Below are 20,965 nucleotides of genomic sequence, written 5' to 3' on the forward strand. Positions count from 1 at the left end.
CAATCATCCTGTGAGGTTGGTGTGGCTGAGAGAGCTCCAGAGAGCTGTTTCTGACTCAAGGTCACCCAGCTGGCTTCAAGTGGAGGAGTGGGGAATCAAACCCGGTTTTTTGGATTAGAGTGCCGCCACTCTTCACCATTACACCAAACTGGCTCGTGCAATTAACAAGTCAGGGCCACATGGACATACCATTTTTAGTAAAGTTCCAGAAGGCACATCTGACAGTCAAATTCTCCTGTTTGGGAGAAAAATTAAGATAATTTGACGATGTCTAAGTTACTAAAAAATTGAATAAATATTGCACAATGAACAGTAAAATAAAAACAAAGTCTGTCTTCTCACTTCCAATAGTCTTTCCTTGCCTGCCACTTCAGTGCTATCTAGCCATTTGTCACCACTGCTCCTTTGCTCTAGTTTATCTATCAGTATGGTTTTCCAGATCCAACAGAATAACCTCAAAGTAAGGGAGAACAAGGAACATCCGATAGTTACCATAAATAAATTTAAGAAACCCCTCTGTAACTGTAAGCTAAAGTTACTGAATAATGTGGAAGTCTGGAAATAAACACCAAACTCTGAAATCCTGCAGAATGTTTATTGATGAAGGTACAAATAGAAAGAGATTACATTCAGATAACGTAGAGAGTAAAAGAGACATTATTTTGATGACATTGTTAGTGGCTTTAAAGAAAAAAATCACAAAATAGACATGCACAGTTATTTGACTTTCTCTTAGAGAGTTCCTGAAGTTAGTCCTCACAGACTAACTTCCAAATTAATTATCTTTCTTTGACCTTTATATTCTTGTAACAGTCCCTTGTGACATGCTCTTTGCCATAAAACAGCCTTTTCCACAATAGCTACTAATTCAGGTAAGTTACTTCTTTTACATCACCTCAGGAATTGGCTTCTATAAAAACAACAACAACATGCAAGCCTCAGAAAACTGCTGCTGGGGGAGGGAAAGCTCCCGCCTTTCTCTCAAGCTTTTTGCTCTGTGCAAGAACAGTGTGGGGAAGGAGAGTTTTCTCCTTTCTGCTGCTGCACATACACACAATACCTCCAAATGGAGTAACAGAAATGGGGAAACATTTCCCCTCCACACAGTTTTTGCATTGGGAAAAAAGCTTGCAAGTTGCATATTGTTTTTTTTTTTTTTACAGAAGCCAATCCCTGAGGTGATGTGTCTGTGCAGAGCACGGGTTGGCTCTGTGGGGAACTTGTAAAAGAAGTAACATGTTGAGTGACTGTGACATGCTCTTTGCCATAAAACAGCCTTTTCCACAATAGCTACTAATTCAGGTAAGTTAAAAATTAAGAATGTTCAGTTGTTCAAGTGGAGAACAAACAAATGTTGCATGAGGCAGTAGTAGGATGAGATCAGCTTAGCCTAAATCCAGTTCTAAACGAGTCATTTAAACAGAAGTTTTGGAGCTATTAAAATTCTAGTCATACCTGGCTAGGCTTGGCATTCTTTAGACTGACAGTAATGTTCGTCTTCAAGTTGTTAATTGTGAGATTGGCAACACTTGATGAAATAACATTGCTGATCAGAGATGCATTTTTTAATGAGGGATCCTGAGATTTGAAAAAAATACTTAAATTGATTGGGTTGGATATATCAGGCTGCAGCAAGAAGCAATACATTGTAGTGAATATGAACTGTTTTGATTTCATAAACATTACCTGAAACAAAGTGGTCTTCTCAAAAAAATTGAATATAATTCTAGAAGCCAAATGTTTGTCTGCAGATGACAAATTTGTCATTACTGATGATGGGAGTCTAATGGCGCCAACACTGTTTGCGGGAGCTTGAGTTCCCATTGCAACCTAAATATTTAAAAGAAGGAGACAAAATAACTCTGGGTGTAAAATAAAGAGGAGATTGGCTCTATGATTTGTTTAGTCTGTAGCTGAACGATGGCACTGTACATGCTTCAGCCCATAACGGCAAGTATCACCTCTAACACCAGGGGGAACCAATTCCATTTTCAGACTTACTCAGTCCTAGCTGGCAAGACATCCATATATACCACTAATGTTATCCAGATTGAGGTCTTATTTCACTTTCCTAATGAATTACACACAGATTTTTTTGGCAAATAAAAATTCCACTTCTAAATCTTCCCTAAGGAAATTAAAAAGATGACATCTTTTAAAAAATCAATAGAGTTTTGGTCTTGGTTGTTATTTCTTCTGATTTCTAATATTCGCAGAGAAATAAGCTCCAAATTATTCTATGACCTTCTCTAAAAAAATGCCTGTAAGAGGAAAGATACTTCACAGATAGAAGCAAATTACAGGCTAAAGGAAGCCATTACACCAGCCTTCATAGGTTCACACCCTATATTTTAGAAGGCAGCCTTATGGGCCCTTTTCAAAATTAAAAAAGCTATTTGGTGTATTTATTCAATATCTGAAGAGCCCAATCTAGTCAGTCCCTTTTGTGCAGGCAGCTATCTGACCACAGGATAGCTGGTGACATCGTTACACACCTGCAGCATTACACATAGGAAGTGGTACAGAGGAACCTACCCCAAATACTGAAAAACCAGAATATATATAAGGATTAAGAAATATTGAGCCACTAAAAATTCACACTAAAGGTGAAAGATTAAGCTCTCTGATTCTTTTCCTCAAATTATTTAAACAGAATTCTGATGCTAAGATGGGATTTAAAGGGACAGACTGCATGGAAAGGGAACGATATTTAACCATTAACTCACAATCTACTGCCAAAATTATCACTTTTACAAGCTGCTTTTTACTCTGTCGGGAAAAGACACAGATACTCACTATGGGTTGGATCCTGCAGAGGATTTCAACTGGAAGGGGGCAATTTTCACTGATCTCCCCCTCCCACAGCAAACCTCCATCTCCATGCTCCTAGGAGTCCCCTGTCCCCCAGGAGCTGCTTTTCAGGAGCATTCATGAACTACCACACTAAGACTGACAGCATCTTAGGAGGACAATTTTCAAGGTAAAAACGGATTCAGGTATCCAAATCTGCCGTGCTTGTTTTCCTCTTAAAATTGCAGTTTTAGTGGCTACACTATGTAAAAAACGTTGCAACAGGATAACTCAAGTAACATAGCATGCATTTTTATCCTAGATGTGACTTAGGAGATTCATGATCAGCATCTCTCATTTTTTCTTTTTAAGCTCTAAAACAACTATGGAGAAATGCGGGAGAGGGATTTTATCACTGAAGCAGTGCTAATCAGTTTTAACCTTCCTCCTCATGAAATATTCTCAATTTACAGCTGCTTCACATGTGTATTTCCTACCTTGGTTGCACTTTGGCAGAATGCAGAGAAAAGCAGCTCTAGAACTTTTTCCTATTAGGACACTGCCACCTGTACAGTGTAGTAAATAGAGATGGGCATGAACAGAAAAAAACCCCTGAACATGATGTTCGTTGTTCATTGCCATCCACAAACAGGGACTCACGAACAACCACAAACATGGCCCTGTTCACAAACATGTTCGTGGTTGGCTGTTCGTGGGGGCCAGCAGGCTCTCCTCCAGCCATCATCCAAGTCAAGATCCCTACTGCACCACTCCAAGAAACCTGAGCAGGCAGCAGAAAAGGTACCAATAATAAATAATAGCTTGGCCCAGAGCCTGGCAGTAGCCCTGGAATTTGAAGGGGCAGATCCCTATCCCACCAGACACAAAGAAAATTCAAGCTCCAATGCACTTTATCTATCAAAATGCCAACACCAACTCTCTCCCTCTCCACTGTTTGCAAACTAAGCCAGAGCTGGAAGCCCCCCTCCCCCCTGCTCTTTGCTCCCTTCCATCAAATTTGGAGCTCCACACTTGAAAGGAAGACCTGCCTATCAAGCTAAATTGGGCTTAGATTGGGGTTTCCAGGGCAACAGCAGGTGTTCAGACAGAGTTCAGACAATCCCTGCCTAAGCTGCCAAGGGAATTGATTGCAGGTGCCAGACTGCCTGGCTTGACGAACAGCAACAAACGAGGCTTGCAATGACCACCTGTTTGTTTAGAATGGGGCCTCACGAACAGCTTGTTTGCAAACAGCAGATTTGGTTGTTCATGGCTTTTTTTTGTTCGTATTGCTGTTCGTGCCCATTTCTAGTAGTAAACAATGTTCCCAAAGTACAGCCAGTTACCACTTACTGTTTGCTTTCTGTAAACAAAAAGCATCCAGGTTAAAAACAATCCCAGAAACCTGTACATTTTGCCATTGGGGGTCAAAAAAGCGCAACGAAGCACAAAAAAGAGAGAAATACTTGATTGATTGTGATGATAACGCAAACAGTTCAGGTTGACACATGTGGGTGACTGACTATAGCAGAAAAACCACGAAACAAAGCGCTGGTATAGCGCAAATTTGGCACTATATCTGAGCGTGTGGAAATGGCCTTGGTTTGATCCAGCAGGGCTCTTCTTACATTCTTGAATTCTTTTTGTGTACATCTGGATTTTAGACTTTAGTGCAGTATCAATTTCAAGCCATATGTTCAAAATCCCATTCTCTGAAGTTTATTGAAATAAATAAAAAAATTAAATAAAATCCTGGGTTTACCTGAAGGTCTGAAGAATCTTCAACAGCAAAAGAAACACCCTTGAAAAAGCTGCTGTTAATCTTCAAAACTGCCAGAGCCAGGGAAGGGGATGTCAAATTAATGGATTCTCCCGCAAAGTTCAATTTTAAGCCAATTGCATCCACTATATTTATTATTCTAGTAAGGTAAAAATGCAAAAGATAATATATTGCCTTTTTGACTTCTATATAATCATCATAAAAAACACACAAATCTTTATATGCCTCTGAAACCTGATCATCAACTTCTAAGAGAGAGAGAGACAGAGACAGAGACAGAGAGACAGAGAGAGAGATTGCACTGTGTTAATTTGTTCCTTCTATAACAAGTTTTGAAAGAAGTGCAAACATTTCATGAGACCTAATTTCATTTGTATTTCTTTATTTCTAGTTAAAAGGCGTTCATGGCTCTAAAGCAGTGATCCAGTTGTCACAGACTGAACATACAGGATACGGGACAGGATTGGCAGGGCTGGAAACATGCCACCAGATAAGGTAATATAGAGGAAAATAAGTGAACGACGTGTTTGTGTTTCTGGTTGTACCTTGTTAGCGGTGATGAATTCAAAGAATGGGTACCATTTCTCTGTGAAGTCGGTTGGTTTGGGGTAGATCGCAGCTTTAGTGAGGCCATCTGTTACTTTTTCAATTATAAAATGTTCCCATACTTTATTATACCATTTTGTTAATGTAGGTGTTTTTTGTGATTTTCATTTTGCTTCTATTGTTGTTTTGGCAGCTACTAATAGGGTTCTGTTAGGCTACTAATGATCTAAGAAGATTATTTCAGGTTTCATTGGAATGATATAGCTTGTTATTTACATTATATGTTTGAGAATTTCTTTCTAGAATTTTTTGTTGAGATTACATTTCCATCATTAGTGGTCATATGAGCCTAATTCTCCACACACCCTCCAGCATAATGATTTTGCTGATGTTATTAGTGCAATTTTTTTGGAGTGTGCAGTACCCTTGATTCACAATTTTATAGGTTTGTAGTTTTGTGTTAATTACTTGCAATTTTAGTAAGTCTGAGGTCCAAATTAAGTTCCAATCATTTATTAGGGAAGTCTCGCAGTCTCGTTGCCATTTCATCTGGTAGCTTAGTGTTTTGATAAGAAAAACTATATTGTAGATTTTGGAAATTAATCCTTTACGTGGGGTAATTTTATCTCTTTTGTCATATTTTTTTATCATTTGGTTCAAGTTGTTTGGTATTTGGATTCCCAAATAGGGTAAGTGTGTTTCATTCCAGTGAAATTTATAATGTTGTTTTATTGAGCTTTCTGTTTGAGCAGATAAGTTGATAGGTAAAAGGTTTGTTTTTGATTGATTGACTTTTAAACCTGATGTATTGTCGAAGACTTTGGCTACACCTCTGAAGATGCCAGCCACAGCTGCTGGCAAAACGTCAGGAACTACAATGCCAAGACCACGGCAATACAGCCTGGAAAACCCACAACAACCATCGACTTTTAAACCTGTTATTTGATTGAATTTTATAAGGGTGTCTTGTAAGTGTTGAAGAGATTCTTCCGGATTTGTAATGTAATGTAAGATATCATCTGCAAATAAGCTTATTTTGTAGGCATTTAGTGTTATGGTTATTCCTTTGATTTGAGAGTTTTCTCAAATGTCCACTGCCAGAAGTTCCAGTGCTTTTGCAAATAGTGCTGGTGAGAGAGGGCATCCTTGTCTGGTTCCTCTTTCCAAATGGATGTTTAGTAATACAAGCAGAGCAACAGCTTGTAGGGGATGCAGGGGCTACTGAATGAGGAGTAAAATCTCTTCCATGAACATATTCCATCAAGAAATCTTGGATCCACTGCTGTGTCAACAAGATGCTGGTTTCAAAAAGAAGACTATATTTCAAACAAAACAGAAAATGTATGCCTGATAGTGTTCTTTCCTATCACAACCATGTACAACAGATAAAACTATATTGGGACAGGCACACAGATATTCACCAAATTACAAAGAGAAATACCTTTTAGACATTGAAAGTATTTGCAACTGGGGATTATCCAGGAGTTCACTAACAGTGTTCACCATCTCTTCAGCATGCTTTTGTTCTATTTTTTCTGCAGTCAATGCCTTCTCCATTTTAGATACTATGTTCTCAACAGAGGAAGAATTAATACCACTGGTGACGTTGGGAAATATTTGTTCTGCAAGAAAAAACAGAAAAATACACCAGGATGTTTGCCTAGCATACATTTATATATATACCAAGCTAATTAAAGACATGAAACAATGAAATGAAGAAGTATGTTGAAAGCATGGTTGTTGTGGGTTTTCCGGGCTGTATTGCCGTGGTCTTGGCATTGTAGTTCTTGACGTTTCGCCAGCAGCTGTGGCTGGCATCTTCAGAGGTGTAGCACCAAAAGACAGATATCTCTCAGTGTCACAGTGACACTGAGAGATCTCTGTCTTTTGGTGCTACACCTCTGAAGATGCCAGCCAGCCACAGCTGCTGGCAAAACATCAGGAACTACAATGCCAAGACCACGGCAATACAGCCCGGAAAACCCACAACAACCATCATTCTCCAGCTGTGAAAGCCTTCGACAATATGTTGAAAGCAGTTTATTTTGATTTTCTGTTTCAGCAATAATCCTAATTAATGGAAGTTATACTTAATAATTTAATACTGTAAATATTAAATGTCTTTAAAAGATCTTATAGGTCATTGTGGTTTCAAGGCACATCCATTTAAGGCTTCCTCTTGTTCTCCATTTACTGCTTTAGCACCAAACCAAAAGTTGGGGACATGTCACAGAGAAGCAGGTTTGATGTGGCCTGAGAAATTTCATGCCGTCATTACAACCAGACTAAAGCAAAGAGCACATTTTGTGATGGCTCCCTTCTACCATGCAAACCAACAGGAGCAAATGCAGCATCCCCAGTATGCATAAATCAGATGTACTGAATAAATGCATCGAAGTCTTTAAAAATGCCTGTCCCAAGTTTCTACTTCATTTATGACAGCCCTTTAAGTTCTTCTCTTTTGATCCCACTAGGGCTTTATTTACTTGTACAATTTGTAACATGGTGAGTAGAGATGGGCACGAACCAAAATACGAACCAAAGTTTGTCATGAATCAAGCTGCTTTGTAGTTCGCGAACCAGCAGTTTGTCAGAGCCCATTTCTGACAAACCGCAATGAACTTTAGTCCGGTTCATTTGGTTTGTTTTTCAGTTTGTCACTAGAGGTGTGCACCTCCTCGCTTCTGGCAAAGCTCAAAGCAGCACTTTTCTTGCCATTTGCAAACAGCAAGAAAAGTGTTGCTTTCAAATGCCAGACACTTTTCAGCTGATGAGAGGGAGATTACCCATCAGCTGAAAAAGTGGCCGGCGTTTGAAAGCAGCAACAGTTTTCTTGCCTGGCAAGAAATATGTTGCTGCTTTCAAACGCCGGCCACTTTTTTCAGATGGGTAGAGGGGGTCCCTCCACCCCTCCCTTCAGCTGAAAAAAGCAGCCAGCATTTCAAAGCAGTTTTTTTCAGCTGATGGGAGGGGAATCCCCCTCTCCTCTGCTGAAAAAAGCTGCGGTTTGAAAGCAGCTTTTTTCAGCTAATGCAAATGCAAACAGCTTGGAAAGTGCCACGGCTGCCCTGAAGTGACAAACTACAAACTGAACAAACCTGTTTGCAAACTGGGCAAATTCACTGTGGCTCGTGGTTCATTGCTTTTCATGAACCACGAATCAACACGATCTGCCATTTTTCGTGCCCATCTCTAATGGTGAGCTATTTGGAATACAGGCAAATGCAAATTGCTTCTCATGGCAATCTGCTAGTGCAGAACAGATCCCATTACATTTTGGAAATTTTTCAACATAGCATTAGCCTATGCTTTCTTTAGATTTGTGACAACATGGAAAAATGTGAAAACTGCAGGAGCTTCATATAACAGCATGGCACATGAAGCAACCTCCATGAGCTTACATTTCCAATAGCATGACATATCACAATTTGTATGCGTGAATCAGTCTTAGACTCAAATAACAACATCCAACTTAAAACCAACACCCAAATTCAATGTAAAATCAAGTTTACTGGAGTTGCATTTACCTGGACTGGTTACGGAATGCACATCAAAAGGACTGGTTGTGGCTGATGAGGAGGAAGATGTAGCTTGGGAAACTGCTGTTGTAAGTATGACAGAAGATGTAGTGTGAGATACTTCAGTGGAAGGCATAACAGGATGCTTTGCTACAGAAGCTGCAGTAGAAGGTTTGATAGATGTTGTAGGAAGTGAAGAAGGAAGGACCACTGAGGTTTCTTTAATGAAAGGAGGAACTGTACTTTTCATCTGAGTGGGAGCAGTGAAGTACATTGTAGGTGTGGTCAGCAGTAGAGGAGGCACAGTGATTGATCTGGGTGAAAGGGTGCCAGGCTGGGTTACAGTGACAGAAGGCTCAACAGAAGGAGCAAAAGCTGATACTGGTGGGCCAGGTGAACTATATTCTGCACAGGTAACTTTATGCATACCGCTATATAGGGGAAAAACAGACAAAATTATACAGGTATTGAGGCAACTTGCACAGGCAAAGAAACAAATAATGTTTCAAAGAAACATTGTAATGAATCAGCTTTGGACCCTATGAACAAATTCACTGCATACTAGACAATTGTTGCTGCAAAGCTAGAGTCCTCTTCAGCTAGCATTTCTGCTTGAGCCAGATCAATGGTTTTAATGGAGCCCTTGCACAAACAGAAGTACTAGTGAAAGAGGAAGAAACCTCTGTGGCTCTATGCCGCCTAGCAAACATAGAACTTGTTTACAGAATCCAAGCCTACACCTGTGTGATGGAATGGGCTTTTAAATGAAAGGTTTACTAAGTGCAGCACCCAGAGAGAGGAAGGGAAAGAGTTAAAAAAAACTGCTTGAAGGGAAAATGATTAACAGGCTGCCCCCTCTCTCTGTGATTGGTCAGTGAGAAGGTAACAATTGGTGCTGACAGAATTGTTGAAACGGTTGAAGTCTGGAGTTTGACAAGGAGAATCAATCCTCTGTGTGAGGAAAAAAGAAATGTTTGCCATAACTGGGACAGCTTTAGGTTTTAAAAAGACTTTTAGTTAAAGTACTTAAGTGTGAAAAACAGCAGTAATTTACACAGACAAGATAGAACTGGGGACTGTTGTTGGCAGAGGAGGTGGGTAGTGAAAGGAGACTTCCCTTCAGCCAAGTGACCAGAGTTATGTCTTTTGGAGAATAATAATTCCTGTTAGGTGTCTAAACAAAAGAGGGTTTGGCTCTGAGGAGAACCCTGAGTCTAGTGTCAAGGGAAAAGAGTGTTGAATTGAAGTCAGAACACCAAAGCTATAAGGTGAAATCTATGAAGGAACCATGTTAAAGTAACTTTAGTCTGAAACTACCAACCTTTCACTTTTAAGATCTGTGACTACTGAAATTAAGCTTCAAGAAGATTATAGTGTCTAATGAGTGCAAATTATTCTGTTCTACAGTCAAAGTTTACCTTTCACTAATTATCATGCTTCAGTGTATCCCCTGCCTTTCTTTGCTATGTGGCTTATACCATTTCCCTCTCTTCCATTTTATCCTCACATCAACTCTACGAGGCATGTGAGATTGTGAGTGAATGTCTGAATGTGATAAATGTGATGAAATGCCTTACACCCCAGAATTTATGTCAAGGTTTATCATAACTGGGTTTGCTCTCTGTACAGGCGTAGAGTTGATAAAGTACTTTTTGCTGGCTAAAGTGGGGAGGGAAGAGAAAGGAGTGAGTATGATTCACTTCGCAAGTATTCAGTCCCACAGAAATGAAAAAAGACCAAGCCAGAAAAAAGACAATAGCTTTGGTCACACCTTAGCTATATAACTTCAAGGGGCCAGGGGAAAGAATAGACCTTCCTTTCAGGAAGGAAGAAAAAGACGGTCTGTGAAAAGAGGGCACATTATAACCTCCCCCCACCACCGAACATGAGGAATAACCTCTCTTAGGATTTCTCTGGACTCCCTCTGGAGCACATGTTCATGAAAGAAACCACTTGGTCGGGGGGAAGCCCAACCACTGAAAAAAGGTAATGGATGATTTCAGGTAAGAGTGTTTACTTTCCTTGATAGTGAATGCAAAGAATAACAAAACATGGAGTCAAGCCTTAAATCGGCAAAGCAACAGAGGATGCCTGAGCTCAAGCCCTCACAGGGATGTGTCCCAATAAGTGACTCGATAGCAATACCAAATAGCAATACTTAATTCCAACAACATGGAGGAGGTACTGGTGGGAAAAAGGTCTGAACCAGGAAATGGGTTGTCTCTTGTTCTGGATGGGGTTGCACTCCCTCTAAAGAATCAGGTTTGTAGCTTGCGAGTGCTGCTGGACCTGAGCCTCTTGTTGAAAAACAGGTGGCAGCTGTGGCTAGGGATGCCTTTCACCAACTGTTGCATCACCTGCAGCCCTTCCTGGGCAGGAGAGAAATTGTTACGGTGGTGCAATGGTACTGTGGTACCATCTAGACTAGATTACTTCAAATGCACTCTATTAAGGCTGACCTTGAAGACTCTTTGGAGAATGCAGTTGATTTCAGAATGCTGGAACCAGATTACAGTGGGTCATAAAGGACCATATCACTACAGTTGTGTTCCATCTACACTGGCTTCCAATTTGCTTCTGGGTTCAAATCAAGGTGCTGATATTGTCCTTTCAGGCCATATATGGCTTGGCGCCAACATACCTTAAGGACTACATTCTACCAAATGATCATCTACGATTAGATGGGTAGCACCTGAGAAAAGGCCTTCTTGCTTGTGGTGCCAAAATTTTTGAAGTCCTTCCCTAGGGAGGCTCACCCATCTTCCTGTATTGGTGTCTTCTGCCGGCAGGTAAATATTATTTTAATGTTTTAATATTCAAATATTTTAATGTTAAGATTTTTGCCTCTCTAAGGATCCTTATTTGGGTAGAAAGGCAGAATAAAATGTTTTAAATAAATAAAATAAATATTCAGGGAAAGAGTAAATTCAGGAGCAGAGAGAGAGAGAGAAGCTCACTAAGCAGGAGACTCCAGATGGCAGCATAGCTCTCTCATACCCACATGTACTTGCAGGGCCTTTTCCCACATTGGCCCAAGGTCACTGAGCAAGTTCCCATGGTCAAATGGGGACTTGGATCTAGGTCTCCTAGTCCCACACTCTAACCACCACACCGTGCAAATGATAATCCTTATTAGTTCCAGTCATTAAAAACTTGTATGTGTTAAAGGATTTGGAATTCTGCCACTAAAAGTATATTAAATATTGAGCATATTCATGTATATTCAGGGAATGATTCTTCCTAGTACAGGCACAAAGACAAAGCAGGACTCAATGTAGGAATCAATAGTCCTCTTTCTTTTGTCCCTCCCCCTTGCCCGGATCACACACATGGGTGCACAAGCAGGATTCACACTGGGGCAGAGTTTCCAGTTCATGAACAGAGCATGGTTTCCAGTTCATGAACAGAGCATGGTTTCCAGTTCTGAAAAACACCAGGCTAACAAAACACTCTATACTCGACAATAGCCCTGCAGAGAAGATTACCACATCAAGCACCAATCCATATGCAAAGGAACCTCCTCAGGATACAGTGAAGCCTCCCGCCATTAGCATTCCACACCCTGGGAAACTCTTACAGGATGACTCAGCTCAACCCCACCCCTCCTGAGTAGATACAAATGACCTGCCAACATCTTTTCCACACTGTGACACTGAGAGATCTCTGTCTTTTGGTGCTACACCTCTGAAGATGCCAGCCACAGCTGCTGGCGAAACGTCAGGAACTACAATGCCAAGACCACGGCAGTACAGCCCAACAACCATACATTTTGAAATTTATATTTCAGGAACTTCTTTTAAAATACTGTAATAAAAGAGGGTTACAAAATTTAAAATAAATAAAAATAATAGAATAGGTCTTTATTGCTTTGTATGTTTATGGATGTCTATCTCATACCTTTGAGTTTTAACATAAATTCTGCCATTGCACATGAGTTCCTTTTCATGGGGATCTCAAGGCACCAGAAGAGCAGAATGGTTTGCCATTGCCTTCCTCTGCATAGTGGACCCAGTCTTCCTTGGGAGTCTCTCATCCAAGTACTGCCCTTACTTAGCTTCTGAGCTCTGACAAGAGCAGGCTAGTCTGGGCTACTTACAGTACAATCCTATGCAGAGTTACTCCAATATATATCCATTGAAGTCAGTGGGTTTAGACTGGAGTAACTCTCCACAGGTTTGCATTATTAGTGTATAAATAAAGCCCTTGATTAAACAGAGACAAGTGCTGGAATCAGAAAGGAATAAGGAAGTTCCTTTACCCAGGTATATTTGTTTCAGAGCATTTAGAAGAAATTGCCCATATATTTTCAAGTTTATCTTTGCAACAGAACTTAGAAAGATATTTTTAATTAATATTTATGATTCTTACAATTTTATTCCAGCTACTGAGTTGCATAAACACCATCTTTTGGATTTTTATAACTTCTATGTAGTAGTGAGAATGGCAGACTAGGAAGACCCAGGTTTGAATCCTCAGTCTACCATGGAAGTTTGCTGGGAATCCTAGGGATCGGTGGCTTTCAGGAACAGCTTGGGGGAAAGTGGGTCAGTCACTCTTCTTACAGCCCTACCTAACTGTCAAGGTTGTTGTAAGGATAAACAGGAAAAGAGGAGAATAATGTAAGCCACTTGGTTTCCCATTGGGGAGAAAGGCAGGGCACAAATATTTTAAACAAAATGAAAATTAATACTCACTGAATTATCAATTTCTTGATTATTCTGTTATGAGAAACACTTGCTTCAGGATGAGTACTCAAACAGCGTGTGATAAGACTTGAGATGGAAAAGGTATCCAAAGAGATGCCTCCCAATTCATATTATTACAAACAGCCAGATCACAATATAGGACTGGAGTAACACATCAGTTGGCAGGGCCTCTATGATGTGCAAGATTGCACTTTGGCACCTGCCCCGATTTCAGATATCTTACATAATTTTCTACAAATATTGATGGATTGGTGATAAACAATGAGATGGCGTATGAAAACAGGAAATCAGATAAGGAATTATATTGAAATACAATCGGCACCCATTAATTATGTTATAAACAAAATATAAATGAGAACAACAGAAACACGTATGTGCCTACTCCATTGAATTCAATGGCAATTCAAAACACTTAACTTTGGTGGAATCATTCCCTATGTATTATATAGCTTATATAGTGGCATGTATCCAACAATCCAACAGAATTTACAAATTGGGGACTTTCCCTCTTCCCTCTCTTGCTGAGCTCATTGAACCTGCCCCTCCGCCCAAATTTTGTTCCCAAGAATCAGTGGTCTTTCAGGTAGAGTACAGAGCAAAAGTAGAGGTCTGCAACTGGAAGTGAAAACCAATGGGTTTAATTATCATTAAGTATTCAGAACTACATGTCTGGAATTATGCCACTGCATTGTGATATCAATGTTATAAGACACTGATATAGTTATTCTGCTTTGGACTTCTGTTAAATTATATTATGTGGGATTTTAAAGATGTGGGAGATTAAGGGGCTGGAAAGGAGCCAGTCTTGTGCTGTTTCCCTTGATCTCTTCTTGGTTAAAAATAGCATAAAATAAAGGGCTTGGGGGTAAGGTAGAAATGGCATATTACAGATTAGCTTTAGCAAGTGCTTGTCTTCTCTACAGGTCAAACCTACATAGGGGACCAGATTGTATATACGTACACACTCAAATGCAGAGATAAATGCACCTCACAACCGGGCAGAAATAACAGTCCCCCAGCCTAAATATTTCCAACAGCCCAAAGTAAACTAGTTTGTTTATATATCACACTTACCATTGCAGTTGTTGCAGCTCTTTAATAGTTGAGGGACAAGAAGAAAGCTGTGAAGTTGAACAGCAGCAGAGTTCTGTAGTTTAAAGAGAAGAGTTACAGCAAACATCATATTTAATTTGCCGACCAGCAGAGATTATTATAATACTAATTATTATACAAAAAAACCATTGTTGTTGTTTTCGATATATATTATCCTGTGTATAATACTACACAATCATCATGTCATTAAACACATGAAATGTATAATTTTAGTTGAGATTTGTGTTGAGAGGCAATTGGGGAATACAAGTAGGAATGGAATTCTACTACTGATTATCAAAAGAGAACCCATGTGCTTACCAAACAAGAGACACGTTGTTCCTGGGCAATGCCCCACATTGCCCAGTGTAAGCTAGCTACATCACTGGCCTGCACTGGGTGCTGCTGTCCACTCAGCAGACATGGCATTGCAGATCCTGCACTGTGCAGGCATAAGCCAGTGTCTCTTCCTGCAGTGTTGATTAGCTTTACCTACTGCTGAGTGTAGGCTATGGTATATCTTAGGAATGATCTTGAGTCTGATTAAGGAGTGAATGAAGAGAGTTTATTCAGGAACTACAACTTTGATAGAAAGCAGAGAAACAGAATAGATACTAACTACCTCACTAAGCTGGGAGAGAGGGATTTCCGGGAAGAAGCAGGAAGTAGTCTAAGAATACCCATCTGGAGACACACAAAAAGGACAGAGGAGAGGCAGAAAGATTGATCTAATTTGCTGTCTATCTAACTGTCAGTTTTGCTGCCCCCTGAAGGTATTCTGTCTTCTGCCTTCTCTGTACACAAGACATTTTATTACAAACACTGAGAACATGGGCTCCACCACTCCCCGCTGAATCAGTGGCAGACATCAAAACAGTGTACTCTCCCCACCCCAAATAGTCTTTCACTTCAGTGAAAGACTAACCCACAATGAACTAAATTAAACATTGGCATAGAGTAACAGTGACCGTTTTCATATGCCTGTAAACCCTCTGGAAAATTGCACAAAACTCATGGCATGACGGCGCGATTTCCCATCATGATCCCATTTAATGGTGTGATGATGTCAGAAATTGCGCCATTAAATGAGATCATGATGGGAAATCACGCTATGAAGATGCTGTCGTGCCGTGAGTTTTGCGCGATTTTCTGGAGGTTACAAGCATGTGAAAATGGCCATCATTTGTAAAAGTTGACAGGGAATACTGATGCCTTTCACACTTTACTATTACCTATAACTAAAAGGGTAAGTCAATCAAGAAGCTAGTATGTCTACCAAAGTAAATATATCTTGCAGTTAATGATTTTTGGGAGGCTTTTCATTGCCTTAGAAAAGAAAGCTAACAGCCTCTTCTTCCGTTTGAATCCTCCATTGCTTCAGCCATGCTGCCCTTGGAGGTGGGGAGAAGAGAAGTTAAAAATGGAGGAAAGAGGTACAGAAGGAAAGAAGTAGAAATACATGTAAACAGAGGTATAAACAGCCATCTGCTGAGTTGTAGGAGCCTTGCTAAGCAGCTCCTATCAAAAACCTGCTCTCCCTGACAAAGCAGGCAATGAACTAAGGAAATGGGTGACTCCTTCCAAGAGACAGGAAGTCTAGAAGGACTTTAGACCTGCTTCCTTAACAGATGGGAATCATATACATGAAGATTCCCTTCCCCTCAGAGTGAGAAGTCATACGTCCTTTGTTAATACATAGTGTCTTCACATCAAGAGATATCATATGCTGAATATTCAAGAACTACTTACCAATTGGGCCCACAAATGCCTTTTCTTGTAAATATGTCAAAACCCTGTTTATTTTCATTTTTCTGTCCAGCTTCACTATGAAATTGCAATCTGATGTACTATAATAGGGGAAAAATGTAAATTCCACTGATGGAAAAACTTGTATATGATTCACATATAAATAGCGGCATCATGTCCACATCACTTTCTTAAAACACTAGAGATGCTGGCATCTGCTCTGCTTAGATAGGCACATAGCAACCTGAATGGTTACTTTCTAGAACTAGCATAAATGAATTAAGAAAAACCAACTTATGCTTAAAGAACGACAAACATCTATGTGAGTTTCATTTTTCCAATAATTTCAATACCTATCGGGCTTTCGGTAAATACTGTATCATCTTACGTGATATTTTATTCTAGTTCAGGTAGTCAGGAGGCAGTATGTCCTTCCTTACACACTTCATTGAAAGTGGTTCTATTATACATTCTAGACTGTAACATCCTAGATGTTGAGCCAAGATTTCCACTAGATGACTACAATGAAAGCACTCCTTCCATGCAAGGTATGGCATCTCTTAAGCCATACACTATGGTAGGAATGCTAACAACAATGATTTATGCACTCCAACCCTTCTCTCTGCTGTTACAGCAGGAGACCCACTGCTTCCTTCTTCCTGCCCTTTCAATTCCTGAACCTTTAATCCCTGAGGGGGAAAAGGTGGAATAAGAGTTCTTAAATAAGTAAATCTGAAACTGAAGTATATTTTCTAATATGCACAGCAAAGGTACTAAATCATAAAGATAAGTACAATTATTTTTGAAAAGAACAAACCTTTGGTTTTCTGCACCACACTCCATGAAAGATAACTAAAAGAGAATAAAAATGAAATACAAATATTTCATAATTAAAATGTATATTCCATAATCCAAAATTAGGTTTATATCTGAGAATCCATAATTAAATGGAATAGTTTACCTCACTTAATCTCTGAAGTGTACTGTTGAGATCTGAAATTCTTAAACAAAACAGCATAATGTATTTTTATTTATGCATTTACATTATTTATAGCCTGCCTTTCTCACTGAGACTCAAGGTGGATTACACAGTGTGGGTCAATACTAGGCTTGCCACCCCCCTGCACGAGGCAGGGGAATCCCCACTCCCACCTGCCACCCCCTCACCTGGCCAGCAGGGGGAGAGGTGGGGGAGGGGGAGAAGCTCATGCACTCCCTCGCCACACCACAAATAAAAAGAGCTACTGGGCGATCTGAAACTAAGCTCAGTAGAAATCCCCCATTGGGAGACAATTTCCACTGAACTTGGCTTCAGCATGCTCTGAGCCTCAAAGTGCTCTGAAGCTGAGCTCAGCAGAAATCGCATTCAAACCAGGTGGTGGTGGTGGTTTCTACTGAGGTCGGCTTCAGCATGCCAAGAGGTTCCTTCTTTTCTGGTGCGATGGGGAGTGTGGGAATGCAGGCACTCTTGGCATGCACCAGGAAGTTAAGTACCTCGCTGGCTCCTGCTCCCCAGGCTCCTGCACCCCCACTTTGGCCTCTGGGGCCCCTGGCAATCCTAGTCAGTACAATCAATTTCAAAGACATTTCAATACACATGTAATCAGAAATTCTGTATTTGATTTTCATTTACAAGTTGTTTCCTGATCCAATGCAGCAGTGAGCCAAATATAAAGATACTCAGTTGCTTGCATCAGGATGAAAGTGGCCTTCACCATGTTCCGTGGTATTTTTAAGCCCATTGCCGTGATCAACAGACTGCTCTCATGTGATTATACAGCAATAACTACAGAGCAGGAGAGGAGAGAAACCTGCCATTTAAACAGTGCAATACTTTCCAGGTATAACCTGCTGCATTGGCTACAGGACTGCAAGTTCTGTGTCAGTGCAGCTGTAATATGCTGCACATTGAAAACAATCCATGCAGTAATGTTTTAAGTCGAATAGCTGCAGATAATATGAAATGTACATAATCAGTAATCACTAAGAAGTGAATCTGCAGTGCATACTTGCTTAAAATTCTGACACTACTTACAATTCTTGACGGCCTTCTGACAAAATTATAAATTAATCTTTTATAAAACAAGCAAATGTTTTTAATTCCCACTCCCAATATTATTCCATACAGATTTAGCACAAGCAGAGCAGCACTTGTAACAACAATCTTTCTGACCACCCCACTCTTGCTGAAGCCTGCTGGATCTCATGGAATCATGGGGGCAAGTGGGAGAGGGCATTAGCTAAAACTGCCCTTTTTCTTCCACTAGCAGAAATGCCTTCTACTTGCAAGAAACGCAGTTGGAATTCAATCCAATCTTAACATTATATCTCTAATTTTTATTAACAAAGGAAAATCCACAGCGGAAACCATACATGTATATGATTAGAAAGGAAACATGGAATGTGTGGTGAATTACGCAGCCTTTAATCATACTATTCTAGCTGATTTTAAAATTATGCAAAATAGTAAATGACAATAATGCTTACTTTGGGTCCTGCAGGGGTGTTTGAATAAATGGAAACTGGAGCTTTGTAACCTCACTGGTGTTGTCTCCAGTAAAACTCTAGAAAAAGAAACATCCCATTAAAATACACACGCTCACAAAACCAACATGCCATTAAGGAGTACATACTGGATATTATAAATATCTAATATTTTTATAGTGAAAAACATGATCTGCTGGCATAAAAAGTAAAGCAAATACTATGAGTGAAAACATGGTGTAGTTATGATGGCAAAGCAGATAGCAGCAGTGTGAGGAGGAGGAGGAAATGAAAGCAGCAATTTCCCCTTCCACTCACTGCCTATTGATTGTCTGCCCAGTTAATGTCAGCCTTTGTTCCTTCCAATTACCTAAAGGGCAATTCTTCTTTGTTCCTTTTTTCAACATACTTTCCATGACAAGGTTCATCAATAAGATGGCACCCTTTAACCATTCATTTACAATTTTTCCAACCCCTAACCTCTGACAAGGTTTGATTATGTAACCCAAACTTGACAACAAAATAATTTACCACAATAAAGGGTCTTACTAGTTTTAGTTTATATGAATCATCGGTGCTGTTTTCATTGCTCTGAAATTTCACAGTGCCCATGTAGAAGGCTGAAAAGGAAATGCAATCACAGAAATTAAAAAATGGCCTGGTGTAGGAAAAGTATCTGTTTACTCTGTTTATGGTGTCAACAGTGCTGTTCTAAACAGCGACGCTCTTCTACACTAATTGACAAATGGGCTTAGAAGGATATAACTCTGCTTAGGATAGCACTATTAGCTTTCTTGTGTGTTGATCATTTGATCCTCTGTTCTTTGTATATAAACAACTTTTGTGGCTCAATAAAAATATTTGATACAGCCCTCATCTTTTTTCTAATCCAGGAGACACTAATTTATAAAGGGCAACAAGGCATGACTTACTAATGAAGATAATACGATAAATAGCATTTTAAATCATCTGTACTTGCATCATCTACGTGAAGCCTAGAGATCTCCGGAATACAACTCATCTTCAGACTACAAAGACCAGATTGCCTGGAGAAAGTGGATGCTTTGGACGGTGGACTTTGTGGCATTACACCCCACTGAGGCCCCTCCCACAAACCACCCTCAAATCTTCCAGAATTTTTCAACCTAGAGTTGGCAACCATACCTGTACTACATATTTTAAAAGGCACCACAAGGCAAGACTAATGTCAGGAAAAGTTAACTTATAAGAAAAGAGAATAGAACAGGCTTATGCTCGCAGTATATAAAACGAGAACTAAATTAGAATAAGTGGGAACAGTTAATAAAGAATATGAACATACTAGTATTTGAAGACACCAAATAATCATTCATACAAGGTACGTGAGAGTACCTACCTACAGTATCAGTAACCAAATGAATAAAACAACCATAGAATTTTTAAAATTTAGTGCAACATTTTGTTTCTTTTCCATTTACCACAGTTTGTATTTTAAGTGGAGTATTACAACTAATCATTAATACTCAACTTTAAAATTACATGTGGCATGAGAAGTTATTAACTGTAATAAACTTTCTTAATGTCACATGAAAAGTTGCAAAGTTTAAGTATAATCAACATTTTATTAGTGGACATTAATTTAAATTAAATATTGCCCAGCTATACAATCTTCTAATATGACAGTTGTCCGAGAAATATTTTCATCTTCAAACATTTTCTAACAAACTAAAATGAAAATAAGTAAGGAAAAGATACTAACTTGAATCTTTACACATGGTTGCTAAATTACATACATTATTTTCTGAAAATTCAGTTCCTGGAAAAAAAAAAGTTAAATGTAAACAGTTGCAAAAGAAGTTTGTGTTTTAAAATAACAATCTAAGCCTCTGATTTGTTACTAAATGTGCTACAGCACAACAAACATTGTATCAGCCAACACCACAAAATGTATTTTACAAGGACAGAAGGAGCCAGACAGCAATGCTCTGGATACAAAACAGAACTTCACAATTTGGGTGCTACAGTGATAAAAATGCAAACCACCTATTGTTAAGAAGTTAAGTTCTGTCACTTTTGTTGTTTTTTAAAAACAACAACACACAAAGTGAAATATTAAGTATAATCATTTTTACTGCATGATTCTATGAAATTCCAGTTATATACCTTTCCAATCTTTTCATCATTTCTTCCTTCAGTTGCAGCAGATATAATCTATATTTCTGTAACATGCATTAATTTCTTCTTAGTAGAACCTTTGTGCTTCTGGTGTACTTAATACCAATTGATTAGAACATGTATGAAGCATGCCTCCACACTGGATTGCG

At 39.4% G+C, this 20,965-nt stretch overlaps 1 protein-coding gene across 1 annotated transcript in view; it reads right to left on the reverse strand.

Moving 5' to 3' along the window:
* Positions 1-20,965, reverse strand: part of ADGRG2 (adhesion G protein-coupled receptor G2) — a 79,436-nt gene that overhangs the window by 13,837 nt on the left and 44,634 nt on the right. The window contains exons 7-19 of the mRNA XM_054974265.1: positions 20,401-20,457; positions 19,212-19,282; positions 18,666-18,742; positions 17,140-17,179; positions 16,996-17,030; positions 16,182-16,279; positions 14,415-14,487; positions 8,644-9,065; positions 6,558-6,738; positions 4,553-4,709; positions 1,687-1,830; positions 1,456-1,578; positions 190-235 (exon numbers count right to left, since the gene is read on the reverse strand). Coding sequence (XP_054830240.1) covers positions 190-235; positions 1,456-1,578; positions 1,687-1,830; positions 4,553-4,709; positions 6,558-6,738; positions 8,644-9,065; positions 14,415-14,487; positions 16,182-16,279; positions 16,996-17,030; positions 17,140-17,179; positions 18,666-18,742; positions 19,212-19,282; positions 20,401-20,457 — 1,524 coding nt within the window. The remainder of the gene's footprint in view (positions 1-189; positions 236-1,455; positions 1,579-1,686; positions 1,831-4,552; positions 4,710-6,557; positions 6,739-8,643; positions 9,066-14,414; positions 14,488-16,181; positions 16,280-16,995; positions 17,031-17,139; positions 17,180-18,665; positions 18,743-19,211; positions 19,283-20,400; positions 20,458-20,965) is intronic.

The sequence above is a fragment of the Eublepharis macularius genome, chromosome 3 (genome assembly GCF_028583425.1).
Source record: "Eublepharis macularius isolate TG4126 chromosome 3, MPM_Emac_v1.0, whole genome shotgun sequence".
In the NCBI taxonomy this organism is placed as follows: domain Eukaryota; kingdom Metazoa; phylum Chordata; class Lepidosauria; order Squamata; family Eublepharidae; genus Eublepharis; species Eublepharis macularius.